This window comes from Eutrigla gurnardus (assembly GCF_963514095.1).
Source record: "Eutrigla gurnardus genome assembly, chromosome: 14".
NCBI lineage: Eukaryota > Metazoa > Chordata > Actinopteri > Perciformes > Triglidae > Eutrigla > Eutrigla gurnardus.
In genome coordinates, this window is record NC_139937.1 from 19,910,440 (window position 1) to 19,925,051 (window position 14,612).

Below are 14,612 nucleotides of genomic sequence, written 5' to 3' on the forward strand. Positions count from 1 at the left end.
ATTTAATTAGAGCAGCACTCAGCAGACAGCACCGACGGCAGAGGAGGTGAACTACGTGTCCGTTGTGTTCAAATCCCACAAAAAACCACCTGAAGGTCAGTTACGCTTTCAAAGCTGCATATGAAGAATGTGCCACGTTGTTGTTGTCGATCAGATCCTGAATCTTTGTCTGTGGTCTCTTCTGCTAGAATGAAGTAACATTTATAATCAAAAGTAGATGCAGGAATATATAGGAAATATGGACATATTTCAATCCTATTTGAGTGCAGTTCTTAACTCATGTTGGATGAGATTTGTAAAGTAACACTGAACTGAAGCTTGACTTTAGCTTCCAGAACACTTTTTATTTCAGTAGTGGAGAGAAAACCTCCAAAGTACACATGGAGGTTTTCTATTTGTGTCAATTTAAATATAGATGTATCTCATATACAAACTATTTATCTTCTAAGTGTGTAAATGTAAGTAACTGTGGAGGTTCCATGGTGATGCCTGTGTGTTAGTAATGTGTTAACACCTGAAAGTCTTTACCTGCTACAGGAAGCAGTGAGGCAGCGCCGCCTCAAAAGAAAGAAGAACCCATCTACGATGAAGTGAAGGAGCGAAGCAATGAAACTGAGCAGCCTGCCGACGCAAACGGTACGTTGCTTACAAAAACACAATACCTGTGGCCCCGTGGCCCGTAGTGGCCCCGTGGCCCGTAGTGGCCCCGTGGCCCGTAGTGGCCCCGTGGCCCGTAGTGGCCCCGTGGCCCGGACGCTTCATGATCACAGCTATTAAGGGCGGTGTAACAACGTTGGTCCAAACAGCCTGAGTTCGTCACATCAGTGGACCTTCATGTCTTTGTATCAGAATCCCTCTTTTCTTGTCGAGAGTTGGTGACACAAAGACAGAATATTGTAAAAGATTGCCTTGGCTTATAAATATCTCTATTCATACTTGTTGTTCAGTCTCAGCAGAACTGTTGCCAGTCAAGAAAGCCAACAGCGGATTCAGCCGCTTGCAGCAGCTGCCGTGTTGTTTGGGGATTCTTTGTGTCCTTTTTCTCATCCGCCTCAGTGTCCACGGTGAGTTTACAACCATTTGATAATTACAGTGTCATGGTAGCTTGTAGAAGAGGGCTGAAAAACGCTCCAAATGTAGGAAACGTGTTGGTGAGGGAAAACTGGGACGTGATTTAAAGGGGTCGGTTGACCTCTGACCTCACGGTCTACAAAAGGGAGAGTTTAACCCTGAACGCAGTATAAGTTTGTTATGATCACCTGTTCTAAAAAGGGTGTATTTGAATATTTCTGCATAATGGGATCCATAAACAGTCTTTATTTGCATAAGTGAGGTGTTCCTGTATAGTTGAGATCATCATGTGTGATCATGATAGTCACTTAACTTGAAAGGGATCTGTTGTGACCTCACAGCCTCATGAACTTTACAAACTTAGATGTCTTTACTACAAATTTTGCAGAAATCTCCAAAGGTCAAACGCCTTCGATGCTAAATCACAACCAGACGTCTTTTATGGTGTTCCTCAAGGTTTTGGTGTGTTTTCTTTTTATTCGTGGTAAAAAAATAGTCACATTTATGTGTAATAAATGGTATCAACCCAAACATTGCTGCACAAACATATGAGACATAATAAACCGTTATATTTCATTCTAAGCTTCTCACAATGTCTTGTAAAGTACTTTAGCAACGTTACATAATCAGCGTATTTAGGTTCACACAGTGTCGCTGGTTTCAGTTTCATTGTGACAGCGGCTGACTGGATCCCACATTCAACACAACGATTTCCACAGCAAATCTCTTAGTCATTCACTCCTGTTGACTTCCTACCAACTGAAGGGCCACGGGGCCCATTAGGCAAGTCAGACTAATTCATGGCACCAAAGTTTTTTTTGGTTCTAGTCTTTTCAAGGGATTTGGTGAAATGTTCAGAGAGGCTGGAAAACCAGACAGGAAATAGCTTTCTAAAGTGGCAAATTGACAAAACCAAATATGTGTAGTGATGAATGATTAAGTAGCCAATTTTCATTTTACAGTTGCTCTGTCAAGAGATCAAGGAGAGCTGAGCCAATTAAGAGAAACCAACAACAAACTCCGCTCAGACAATACGAACCTGGAGGGCAACATCACCAACCTGACGGTGCAGCTGGACGAGGTGATGGGAAACAACACCCGCTTAAAGAACCAGAACACAAACCTGTGGACACGAAACCAGGACCTGGAGACGCAGCAGAGAAACTGGAATATGCTCAACGTCAGTCGAGCTCAGTGGAGCGTTGATAACTACTGCCCCCAAAAAGACAACGGTATGTTCATGTTACATTCATTTAGTCCAGAAATACTCAATAATAACAATGATGTCATCACAACGCAGTAATGTTTATTGGTTGGTGTCTGTTGTTCCAGAGAGAAGCTGTGAAGCTTGTCAGGATGGATGGCAAAAAAACACTGAACCTTTCTGCTACGCGATCATTGACGTTTTTTTTGCTGATCGGAAAACCTGGGAAGAAGCTCGAGAAGACTGCAGAGGGAAGAGTGCAGATTTAGCTGTTGTAAACAATATTGAGGAGAAGGTAAGAAAACAACACACTTATGACGTTGAAACATTGTGAGGCTGTGTGTTGAAGTATAACGTCCACTTCCTGTTTCTGTTACATCAGAACACAATCAAAGAATACAGCTGGGGTTCAGGGAGCAAATACTGGCTCGGCCTGAAGGTGGAAGATGGACAATGGAAGTGGGTCGATGGAACTGATCTGAGTAGAAGGTAAGAGACTCGTTCATAAAGACATTGAATCTCACAATCGACCAGTCTTGATCCAAACATCACATTCTCTCCTCAGCGACTGGATAGATGATCCTGTTCCAGGTCACTGTGCAGTTTCTGTCCACAAAACAGAAAAATGGCTTTCAGTGAGCTGTGATCGGAGGAACCGATGGATCTGCAGAAAAGACGCTTTGTCTGTTTAACATCCAGATGAAATGCAAAATGCCTTTTTAACTCATTTACATCCCTGATCGTGATCCGTGCAGGTATTTAAAAATGTACAACCATCTCACAGCAGTGCGTGGATCGTGTGATTTGTGTACATGGGCACACGTTGTAAATGTTTGGGTTGTTTCTCAGGATGACTTCAAACTTATTTATTTATGTTGAAGGTATCGTTTGTACCTGCAGCACTTTTTTTAAACAGGAGACATTTAGCTTCAAAACTAACGTTAGCTTTAGACGTCTAAAGGTAAGCGTTTTTTAAACGTTTTTTACTCTAAGCTATTTTTTTTTCTAAAGCCAACGTTGTTGTTTTTTTCGTCTCAAAAGCTAACGTTTTGTTTTCTATCTAAGACTAACGTTTTTTTCTTCTCAACTAACTTTTTTCCATCTAAACTAACGTTGGTTTGGACTTAAAATCGTCCGACTGAGAGAAAACAAATGTGTTGCAGGCATGAACAAGATTTCCATCTGGAATAAATGAGTTGAAATTCACGCTGACCGTCACAAACAAAATGGAACATTTGTGTTCATCATATACAAATCAATAGATTCCCCATTTTGTGACACTTTCCCAGCCTGTCGTGTGACTGTTGCAGCGTAAAGATGTGAACCTTCAACGAGTCAGACGGTAATTGAGGAAGTTGTACAGGACTGGTGAGGGTGAGACAGAAGCTGGTTGTAACATCGACACCATCACAACCTCAAAGCAGAAGTGCAGTAAAGACCATACCTGAGGACCAGACCCCCTCCGAGAGCCCTGAAACAGACCTGCAGCAGTATTTTAAACATTTTTAAAGCAGTGAGGAAACTATAGTGGTCATGTGTGTGCATGTGGACGTGATCTATGATATCTGGATATCTGGACATGTTCCACGAGATTCTGTGTGATGCTTTAACATGAAGTCTACACTCTGGGAAGATCAGCTTGGGTGCATGTTCACTTCTCAGAATAAAATGAGGAAGAATGAAGAAGGAAATAGTATGGTAATGAAAGGCAGTCAAGGCTTCCTGTTGCCGCTAACCAAACGGCTACAAGTGTCTTCATGTCACATAACCAGCCGTGCCGGTCTTCTTGCCTCTCCGTCTGATCTCCTGTAGCTGCCAGACCTAAGTAAAGACTCTGCTCATCTCCTCAGTTGTGCTTTTAGATCCTGTTTGTGCTGAAATAATAAGAAGCAGTACCGTTGGCTGGTGGATTAGCTGCGTAACAACCAGAGGCGATTCTAGAGTCTGTTGGGGCCCCAAGCAAAATTTTCAGTGGGGCCCTTCTGACTAAACAATAACAATAATAATCTTCTAAATAATCTGACGCCAACGAAAGATGTATGAAACCAACGTTTTTTATATTCAAAATGTGCATATATAAATGTCAAGAACAATAAAAACAATATAATAACTAACTAAATAACAAGGTGCTTGTCTGCACATTTGGCATCAAATATAAAATACAAATTTAAATAACAGAAATAACTTTAACAAAGCCTTAGTTGAAAATATACATCTACAAAATGTGCAGCGGCGGCGGCGGCGGCGGCGGCGGCGGGCGGGCATCAAATTGATTTTTTAAACATTCATAAAACAGCCCTTGGGCCGAGTCTCGGGGGCCCCCTGGCAACTCGGGGCCCCAAGCAGTTGCCTGCCTTGCCTGTTCACAAACAGCGCCTCTGGTAACAACACAAATATACTGTTAATAAATGCTGTAAATGTCAAGACTTTTAAAATAGATCTGCATATGAATAAACACAATTACACACTTTGTCTCTTCTTTGCATCATTTCAATCATAAGCATTGACTATGTTGTAATATTTGTTGTTTATTCTGTTGACATGGGAAGGAGGATGTATCTGGTGGAGGAAGATCCTCCTCAGTGTCTCCGAGGTTAAGTCAGATTTAAATAAACTACATAAAGCACTTCCTCAAGAATTTGTACTGCTGACAAAAAAATATAATGACAAGGAACTTTCTACCTGAATGATTTCCTGGTAGACAAAACAGAAATGACATCCTAAACAAATTTGATAATAAGAAAATTGATAAACTAAGAACAATGTCTAACACTGTATTTTTCTAACTGTGTATTTTTCTCACGTCATATTGTACAGAAATTATGGTTTGATATTCACAACTGGATAAGAAGGAAAATCTCATTACTTCCAGCTGCTATTTCTAAAGATAATATACATTTGGTATGAACTCTGCTGTAATGTAATTCTATGTCTTGCACAATTTTCATTCACAGGAATAGAATCCTGCAATCCTCCTCCAAATATATTGTTTTCGTAAGTGAATTTAAAATATATTTGAAATCCTTAAAATTACTAAAAGGAGCCAAAGCACTTTTCTATAATGTTATAAGAGAATTTCTGAATGGCAGCGCTAGGCAGAGCTTGTACAATATGTATGATATTAAATTTTGTTTCTTGTCTCCCTTATTTGATCTTCAAAAAAAGTATCTCTGAGGTTTCTTCCTGTTTGACCGGTAAAAAGTTTTTAGGGCGTATTCCTGACCGGGTGGATCCAGGTCTCAGGATGTGGGACTCAAGATCCAGGATTTAGGTTGTGGGATGCAGGATCAAGGACTCAGGTTGTGGGACTCAGGATCCAGGACTCAGATTGTGGGACTCGGGATCCAGGACTCAGATTGTGGGATTGTTACACCCAGGTTCCTCGCAGTTGACGACGGCAATACTGTGATGCCCTCAACAGTGACCAACAGGTCCATGCGAGGGCAGTCTTTCCCTGAGATGAAGAGGAGTTCGGTTTTATTCAGGTTAAGCTTGATATGATGTGCAGTTGTCCAGACAGAGATGTCAGCCAGACAGTCCGAGATGCGAGTTGCAATGTGAGTGTCAGGGGACGGGGGAAAAGAGAGGAACAGCTGGGTGTCATCTGCGTAGCAATGGTAGGAGAATCCATGCGATGTGATAACAGAACCTAGTGATCTGGTGTATAGTGAGAACAGAAGCGGTCCTAATACTGAGCCTTGAGGGACACCCGTGTCCAGAGAACAGGGTTTGGACATAGAGCCATTCCATGTGACCTGAAAGGTGCGATTTGTCAGGTATGATGTAAACCAGGTGAGAGCAGAGTCAGTTATGCCAAGTTCAGCCAGAGTGGAGAGGAGGATTTGGTGGTTGACTGTGTCGAATGCAGCAGATAGGTCGAGGAGAATGAGAATGGAGGAGTGGGATGAGGCTCTGGCGTCTCGCAGGGACTCTGTCACTGTGAGGAGGGCCGTCTCAGTGGAATGAGCAGTCCTGAATCCTGATTGATTAGGGTCTAGGAGGTTGTTCTGCGAGATATAGGATGACAGTTGGTTGTAGGCGGCACGTTCCAAGGTTTTAGAGAGGAATGAAAGAAGAGATACAGGTCTGTAGCTTTGGATGTCAGTAGCGTCTAGGGTGGGTTTTTTAAGGAGAGGCTTCACGGTAGCTGTCTTAAAATCCGCTGGAATGACACCTGAGGTGAGGGAGGAGTTGATCAGGGTGGTGAGGAATGGCAAGATGTCGTGTGAGATGTCCTGGAGAAGAGAGGACGGAATCGGGTCAAGGGAGCAGGTGGTGGCACGGTTAGATGTAACAAGTGCGTGAACGTGAGTCGGTGAGTGAGGCTGAACGTCAGAGATGTATTCTGATCCTGAACCAGAGATTTATAGCAGGAATTCAAACCTTCTGTCTTTGTGAGGATGACCTGGAGATGCCCAAGAGTTCTTTGTTGAGAGAAGGACCTGAAGAATTGTTTTGTATTGTTATTAATTATTGATATTGTGGTTTCTCACCTCCACCTGGTGGACAACTGTCAGCACTGCAACAGGCTGCCGTTTACTCTGAGAGAGCGAACAGGCTGCTTTGCATCAGTCAATAAAAAGGGCTAATAACATCACAATATATATTGATGAGGAAGTTTAGACAAGAGATCAACATCTGTCATAAAACGAGCAACATGTAGGTTCTGCTTTTTCTTTACAAATGACTTTTATTGTATCAAGTTCATGTTGCTCAGTTTCACAGGTCAACGTTGCTACGAATATACTTCTATATATTATTCACTATAATATTATATAATAATATTATTCACTATAATATCATATTATATAATATTATTCACTATACTATTATATATTATTCACGACAATATTACAATAACATATTATTCACTATAATATTATATAATAATATTATTCACTATAATATCATATTATATAATATTATTCACTATACTATTATATATTATTCACTATAATATTAGGCCTACTATAAAATATCATTCACTATAATATTATATTATAATTCATATTTCTTCATTCACTCTTCCCGCTTTAAACTGAGTCCAGACCAGACCACATCGACGGCTGCCCGTCCTTAACGGCACTCTGACTGATCACATGACTCATTGCCACACAGACACGTTTCTTCTTGTGGTTTGTGCAAGCAAACATTCCCAAGTTAGATAAAAGCTCATCCTGCATGCAAAGCTGCTTATTTTTATTATTATTATTATTATTATCAATATTATTTCCATAAGACAACAGTAGCTGTTTTGTGCTTCACTAGTTTGCCAGTCAGGGATGCAAATGACTTTCTCAACCAAAGGCAGAAGTTTTTCACTTAAAGGCGGAGTGATAATCTCAACCGGAGAGAGGAAACAACCAGTTCTGCTTTAAGGACGTTTAATTAGAGCAGCACTCAGCAGACAGCACCGATGGCAGAGGAGGTGAACAACGTGTCCGTTGTGTTCAAATCCCACAAAAAACCACCTGAAGGTCAGTTACGCTTTTAAAGCTGCATATGAAGAACGTGACATGTTGTTGTTGTCGATCAGATCCTGAATCTTTGTCTGTGGTCTCTTCTGCTAGAATGAAGTAACATTTATAATCAAAGGTGTAACCGGGAACATGAAACATCATTTGGACCCAAACAGCAGCTGCAGGAGGAGCCAATCTCATACATTTGCATGAATGTTTTAAAATCCCACCGTTGATTATGATGAACTGCTCACTGCCAATACACAGTAAACCTATCAAATTAAAATATGGACATATTTCAATCCTATTTGAGTGCAGTTCTTAACTCATGTTGGATGAGATTTGTAAAGTAACACTGAACTGAAGCTTGACTTTAGCTTCCAGAACACTTTTTATTACAGAGTAGCCAAGAGAAAACCTCCAAAGTACACATGGAGGTTTTCTATTTGTGTCAATTTAAATATAGATTTATCTCATATACAAACTATGTATCTTCTAAGTGTGTAAATGTAAGTAACTGTGGAGGTTCCATGGTGATGCCTGTGTGTTAGTAATGTGTTAACACCTGAAAGTCTTTACCTGCTACAGGAAGCAGTGAGGCGGCGCCGCCTCAAAAGAAAGAAGAAACCATCTACGATGAAGTGAAGGTGCAAAGCAATGGAACTGAGCAACCTGCTGACGCAAACAGTACGTTGCTTACAAAAACACAATACCTGTGGCCCCGTGGCCCGTAGTGGCCCCGACGCTTCATGATCACAGCTATTAATATCGGTGTAACAATGTTGGTCCAAACAGCCTGAGTTCATCACATCAGTGGACCTTCATGTCTTTGTGACACAAAGACAGAATATTGTAAAAGATTGTAACTTCGGTGACTGCTGAACCCTTATAAATATCTCTTTTCATACTTGTTGTTCAGTCTCAGCAGAACTGTTGACAGACAAGAAAGCCAACAGCAGATTCAGCCGCTTGCAGCAGCTGCTGTGTTGTTTGGGGATTCTTTGTGTCCTTTTGCTGTCGGGCCTCATCGGCCTCTGTGTCCACGGTGAGTTTACAACCAACCAACACAATAATGGCACTTCATCTATTATTTGATATCACTTATGTCTGTAACTAGAAAATGTACGGAACCATTGATAACGACGGTGTCATGGTAGCTTGTAGAAGAGGGCTGAAAAACGCTCCAAATGTAGGAAACGTGTTGGTGAGGGAAAACTGGGACGTAATTTCAAGGGGTCGGTTGACTTTAATTGCATAAGTGAGGTGTTCCTGTATAGTTGAGATCATCATGTGTGATCATGATAGTCACTTAACTTGAAAGGGATCTGTTGTGACCTCACAGCCTTTACAAACTTAGATGTCTTTACTACAAATTTTGCAGAAATCTCCGAAGGTCAAACGCCTTCGATGCTAAATCACAACCAGACGTCTTTTATGGTGTTCCTCAAGGTTTTGGTGTGTTTTCTTTTTATTCGTGGTAAAAAAATAGTCACATTTATGTGTAATAAATGGTATCAACCCAAACATTGCTGCACAAACGTATTAGACATAATAAAGCGTTATATTTCATTCTAAGCTTCTCACAATGTTTCGTAAAGTACTTTAGCAACGTTACATAATCGGCGTATTTAGGTTCACACAGTGTCGCTGGTTTCAGTTTCATTGTGACAGCGGCTGACTGGATCCCACATTCAACACAACGATTTCCACAGCAAATCTCTTAGTCATTCACTCTTGGTGACTTCCTACCAACTGAAGGGCCACGGGGCCCATTAGGCAAATCAGAAAACACTGTGACTAATTCATGACACGTGACATGACAAGTTTTTTTGTGGTTCTAGTCTTTTCAAGGAATTTGGTGAAATGTTCAGAGAGGCTGGAAAACCAGACAGGAAATAGCTTTCTAAAGTGGCAAATTGACAAAACCAAATATGTATTGTCAATTTTCATTTTACAGTTGCTCTGTCAAGAGATCAAGGAGAGCTGAGCCAATTAAGAGAAACCAACGACAAACTCCGCTCAGACAATACGAACCTGGAGGGCAACATCACAAACCTGACGGTGCAGCTGGACGAGGTGACGCGAAACAGCACCCACTTAAAGATCCAGAACACAAACCTGACGGTGCAGCTGGATGAGCTGATGGGAAACAACACCGACTTAAAGATCCAGAACACAAACCTGTCGACACAAAACCAGGCCCTGGTGACAGAGCAGAGAAACTGGAATAAGCTCAACGTCAGTCGAGCTCAGTGGAGCGTTGATAACTACTGCCCCAAGAATAAGAACAGTATGTTCATGTTACATTCATTTAGTCCAGAAATACTCAGTAATAATAATGATGTCATCACAGCGCAGTAATGTTTATTGGTTGGTGTCTGTTGTTCCAGAGAGAAGCTGTGAAGCTTGTCAGGATGGATGGAAAAAAAAAAAATCTTTCTGCTATGCGATCAATGACCCTGAATCTGATGGGAAGAAAACCTGGGAAGAAGCTCGAGAAGACTGCAGAGGGAAGAGTTCAGATTTAGTTGTTTTAAACAATATTGAGGAGAAGGTAAGAAAACAACACAATTATGACGTTGAAACATTGTGAGGCTGTGTGTTGAAGTATAACGTCCACTTCCTGTTTCTGTTACATCAGAAAACAATCAGAGAATACAGCTGGCCCCCACGAGGGAGCAAATACTGGCTCGGCCTGAAGGTGGAAGATGGACAATGGAAGTGGGTCGATGGAACTGATCTGAGTGGAAGGTAAGAGACTTGTTCATAAAGACATTGAATCTCACAATCGACCAGTCTTGATCCAAACATCACGTTCTCTCCTCAGCGACTGGATAGATGATCCTCTTCCAGGTCACTGTGCAGTTTCTGTCCACAAAACAGAAAAATGGCGTTCAGTGAGCTGTGATGAGAAGAACCGATGGATCTGCAGAAAAGACGCTTTGTCTGTTTAACATCCAGATGAAATGCAAAATGCCTTTTTAACTCATTCACATCTCCGATCGTGATCCGTGCAGCTATTTAAAAATGTACAACCGTCTCACAGCAGTGTGTGGATCGTGTGATTCGTGTACATGGGCACACGTTGTAAATGTTTGGGTTGTTTCTCAGGATGACTTCAAACTTACTTATTTATGTTGAAGGTATCGTTTGTACCTGCAGCACTTTTTTTAAACAGGAGACATTAAGCTTCAAAACTAACGTTAGCTTTAGACGTCTAAAGGTAGGCTAACGTTTTTTTCCTCTAAAGCTAATTTTTTCTCTAAAGCCAACGTTGTTGTTTTTTTTTGTTTTTTTTCGAACATGTGAAAGAAATAACAACATAAATTGAAATAATGTAAAGAAAAGGAAAAACAACAACAAAAAAACAAAAACAAACAAACAACAAACAAGAATAATAACAAAATCAGAGTAACATTTTTTTTTTTTTTTTTTTTTTTTTACCAGTAATAAAACTAAATATTTAAACATTTTAACATGTCCGAAAAGGAGTAGTAGGAAGAATTACTTATTTAATACTACCCCTTCTCCATTTTCAAACTTTATCACATTGAATCCTTTTTAATCTATTTCATAATATATAGTTTAGACATTTGCCTAGACACTTTTCCTTCTTCTTCTTTTTTTTTAGTACATCTTTATAATCAGTGATTATGGCTTCCTTCTTCCTCTCTGTACTTTATGAAAATTCCTTCTTTATACATCTTTTTAAACTGAATCGGACTTGTACATTGCCTCAGCTCCACACTCACAGTCTTACCCCCCGGATTGAAATACAGAAACTTTTCATTGTGGTACGCACAATAACAGTTTTCAAATCTGTTTTCCCCCTCAGATTATAACCCCCTTCTCTATTGAAGAATAGTCTTTGTAAATTACCAGGTAATAAATTATTTTTTGCTTTGAACATTATTTGTGCCGTTTTTAATTCTACAATATCAATGAATTTTATTATTTTTGACTTTAAAAAAAAAAATTTGTGTGGTCTCAATATTCAGCTTTGTGAACTATTCTTATAGCTCTTTTTTGAAGTATAGTAAGTGATTGCAATGTAGATTTATATGTGTTTCCCCAGACTTCTGCGCAGTAAATGAAATATGGCAAAACCAGGGAACAGTATAGAATATGTAGTGACTTGTGATCCAGAATATGCTTAGCTTTGCTCAATATTGAAATGCTTCTTGACAGTTTAGATTGTACATGTTTTATGTGAGATTTCCAATTGATCTTGTCATCTATTATCACACCAAGAAATTTAATTTCATGCACTCTTTCAATGTCCACTCCCCCTATCTTTATCTTTACTTGAGAATGTATATTAAAATTACAAAAGACTATGAATTTAGTCTTGGACAAATTTAGTGACAATTTATTTTTTGTCAAACCAGCCTTTTATCTTGTCCATTTCAAGGGTTATCACCTCTAATAGTCTCTGCAGATGAGCCCCAGTCTCTGCAGATGAGCCTCATCTTGTGTTTTTTTGTCTAAAGCTAACGTTTTGTTTTTCATCCAAGACTAACGTTTTTTTCATCTAAACTAACGTTGTTTTGCGTCTAAAGCTAACATTTTTTTCATCTAAACTAACGTTGTTTTGGACTTAATATCGTCCGACTGAGAGAAAACAAATGTGTTGCAGGCATGAACAAGATTTCCATCTGGAATAAATGAGTTGAAATTCACGCTGACCATCACAAACAAAATGGAACATTTGTGTTCATCACATACAAATCAATAGATTCCCATTTTGTGACACTTTCCCAGCCTGTCGTGTGAATGTTGCAGCGTAAAGATGTGAACCTTCAACGAGTCAGAAGGTAATTGAGGAAGTTGTACAGGACTGGTGAGGGTGAGACAGAAGCTGGTTGTAACATCGACACCATCACAACCTCAATGCAGAAGTGCAGTAAGACCATACCGGACCAGACCCCCTCCGAGAGCCCTGTTATGTGTGATGCTTTAACATGAAGTCTACACTCTGGGAAGATCAGCTTGGATTTATGTTCTCTTGTCAGAATAAAATGAGGAAGAATGAAGAAGGAAATAGTAAGGTAATGAAAGGCAGTCAAGGCTTCCTGTAGCCGCTAACCAAACGGCTACAAGTGTCTTCATGTCACATAACCAGCCGCGCCGGTCTTCTTGCCTCTCCGTCTGATCTCCTGTAGCTGCCAGACCTAAGTAAAGACTCTGCTCATCTCCTGAGTTGTGCTTTTAGATCCTGTTTGTGCCGAAATAATAAGAAGCAATACCGTTGGCTGGTGGATTAGCTGCGTAACAACACAAATATACTGTTAATAAATGCTGTAAATGTCAAGACTTTTAAAATAGATCCGCATATGAATAAACACAATTACACACAGACACACTTTGTCTCTTCTTTGCATCATTTCAGTCATAAGCATTGACTATGTTGTAATATTTGTTGTTTATTCTGTTGACATGGGGAGGAGGATGTATCTGGTGGAGGAAGATCCTCCTCAGTGTCTCCGAGGTTAAGTCAGATTTGAATAAACTACATAAAGCACTTCCTCAAGAATTTGTACTGCTGACAAAAAATATAATGACAAGGAACTTTCTACCTGAATGATTTCCTGGTAGACAAAACAGAAATGACATCCTAAACAAATTTGACAAAAAGACAATTAAACTTAGAACAATGTCTACCATTCCCTATATATCACCCAAATAAAAAGAAACACGCTTCAAAATCACGAACAACATTTCTTCCTCTCAGGAATGCATTTTACTTTGATGTTAAGCTGCGTTCGCTTTGTGAGAATGTTGAAGCTATTTACTTTTCTCACGTCATATTGTACAGAAGTTATGGTTTCATATTCACAACTGGATAAGAAGGAAAATCTCATTACTTCCAGCTGCTATTTCTAAAGATAATATACATTTGGTATGAACTCTGCTGTAATGTAATTCTATGTCTTGCACATTTTTCATTGACAGGAATAGAATCCTGAAATCATCCCCCAAATTTATTGTTTTCATAAGTGAATTAAAAATATACTTGAAATCCTTAAAAATACTTAAACATTTGTATAATGTTATAAGAGAATTTCCCACTGATCTGAATGGCAGCACTAGGCAGAGCTTGTACAATATGTATGATATTAAATTTTGTTTCTTGTCTCCCTTTTGATCTTTAAAAAAAAAGTGTCTTTGAGGTTTCTTCCTGTTTGACCTGTTAAGAGGTTTTTAGGGCGTATTCCTGACCGGGTGGATCCAGGACTCAGGATGTGGGACTCAAGATCCAGGATTTAGGTTGTGGGATGCAGGATCAAGGACTCAGGTTGTGGGACTCAGGATCCAGGTTGTGGGACTCAGGTTCCAGGACTCAGGTTGTGGGACTCAGGATCCAGGACTCAGATTTGTGGGACTCAGGATCCAGGAGACTGGAGAGGGTTAGGGGATGGAGGAGGGAAGAGGGAGGAAGGGAGGGAGGAGACTGGAGAGGGTTAGGGGATGGAGGAGGGAAGAGGGAGGAAGGGAGGGAGGAGACTGGAAGGAAGGGCAGGGAGGGAGGAAGGAGAGGCACACTGGAAAGCGTGGTGATGAGATGGGAAAAGATCAGAGAGAGGCGGTGATGTCATCTCCAAGGTTAACTCTTTCACCACCTTCATCCAGTTGATGGGAAGAGACCCAAACAGACAGAAAGCAGATAGAAGCATGTGATGACATCTGCCGCCTCTCCTCTTACTTTACTTATATTCCTCTATAAAAATATTCCTTTTTAGGGGGAAAACAAGTCGGTGAGTGAGGCTGAACGTCAGAGATGTATTCTGATCCTGAACCAGAAATTAACAGCAGGAATTCAAACCTTCTGTGTTTGTAAGGATGACCTGGAGATGCCCAAGAGTTCTTTGTTGAGAGAA

The 14,612-nt window shown here is 40.3% G+C and overlaps 2 protein-coding genes and 1 long non-coding RNA gene across 5 annotated transcripts in view; 2 read left to right on the top strand and 1 right to left on the bottom strand.

Annotated features, from left to right (window-relative positions):
* On the top strand, positions 1-4,514 carry LOC311024674 (C-type lectin domain family 10 member A-like). Its single transcript, XM_084027195.1, has 7 exons — positions 1-95; positions 538-636; positions 948-1,064; positions 2,034-2,313; positions 2,408-2,570; positions 2,658-2,764; positions 3,565-4,514. Exons 4-7 carry the CDS (start codon positions 2,156-2,158, stop codon positions 3,596-3,598), a joined length of 462 nt encoding a protein of 153 aa, XP_083883321.1. The 5' UTR covers positions 1-95; positions 538-636; positions 948-1,064; positions 2,034-2,155; the 3' UTR covers positions 3,599-4,514.
* LOC311024675 overlaps positions 2,116-14,612 on the bottom strand; it is a 26,775-nt gene continuing 14,278 nt past the window's right edge. The window contains exons 2-3 of the long non-coding RNA XR_014598315.1: positions 9,790-9,915; positions 2,116-2,194 (exon numbers count right to left, since the gene is read on the bottom strand). This is a non-coding gene — a long non-coding RNA (uncharacterized lncRNA). The remainder of the gene's footprint in view (positions 2,195-9,789; positions 9,916-14,612) is intronic.
* LOC311024673 (uncharacterized protein) overlaps positions 7,691-14,612 on the top strand; it is a 23,246-nt gene continuing 16,324 nt past the window's right edge. The window contains exons 1-7 of one of the 3 annotated variants that reach the window (XM_084027194.1): positions 7,691-7,752; positions 8,323-8,421; positions 8,654-8,779; positions 9,692-10,024; positions 10,125-10,288; positions 10,376-10,485; positions 12,496-13,079. In XM_084027194.1, coding sequence (XP_083883320.1) covers positions 7,692-7,752; positions 8,323-8,421; positions 8,654-8,779; positions 9,692-10,024; positions 10,125-10,288; positions 10,376-10,485; positions 12,496-12,529 — 927 coding nt within the window. In that variant the 5' untranslated portion in view covers position 7,691 and the 3' untranslated portion in view covers positions 12,530-13,079. Of the gene's footprint in view, positions 7,753-8,322; positions 8,422-8,653; positions 8,780-9,691; positions 10,025-10,124; positions 10,289-10,375; positions 10,486-10,561; positions 11,484-12,495; positions 13,080-14,612 lie in introns of those variants that run through there. The other 2 variants (XM_084027192.1, XM_084027193.1) reach the window with 2 other exon arrangements.

Bases quoted from the DNA above. Each gene is read 5' to 3' on its own strand.
- LOC311024674 (XM_084027195.1), top strand. From the start codon at position 2,156: ATGGGAAACAACACCCGCTTAAAGAACCAGAACACAAACCTGTGGACA. The intron at 2,571-2,657 runs GTAAGAAAACAA...CTGTTACATCAG, and splicing joins TAAACAATATTGAGGAGAAG to AACACAATCAAAGAATACAG. The intron at 2,765-3,564 runs GTAAGAGACTCG...ACACTTTCCCAG, and splicing joins GGAACTGATCTGAGTAGAAG to CCTGTCGTGTGACTGTTGCA.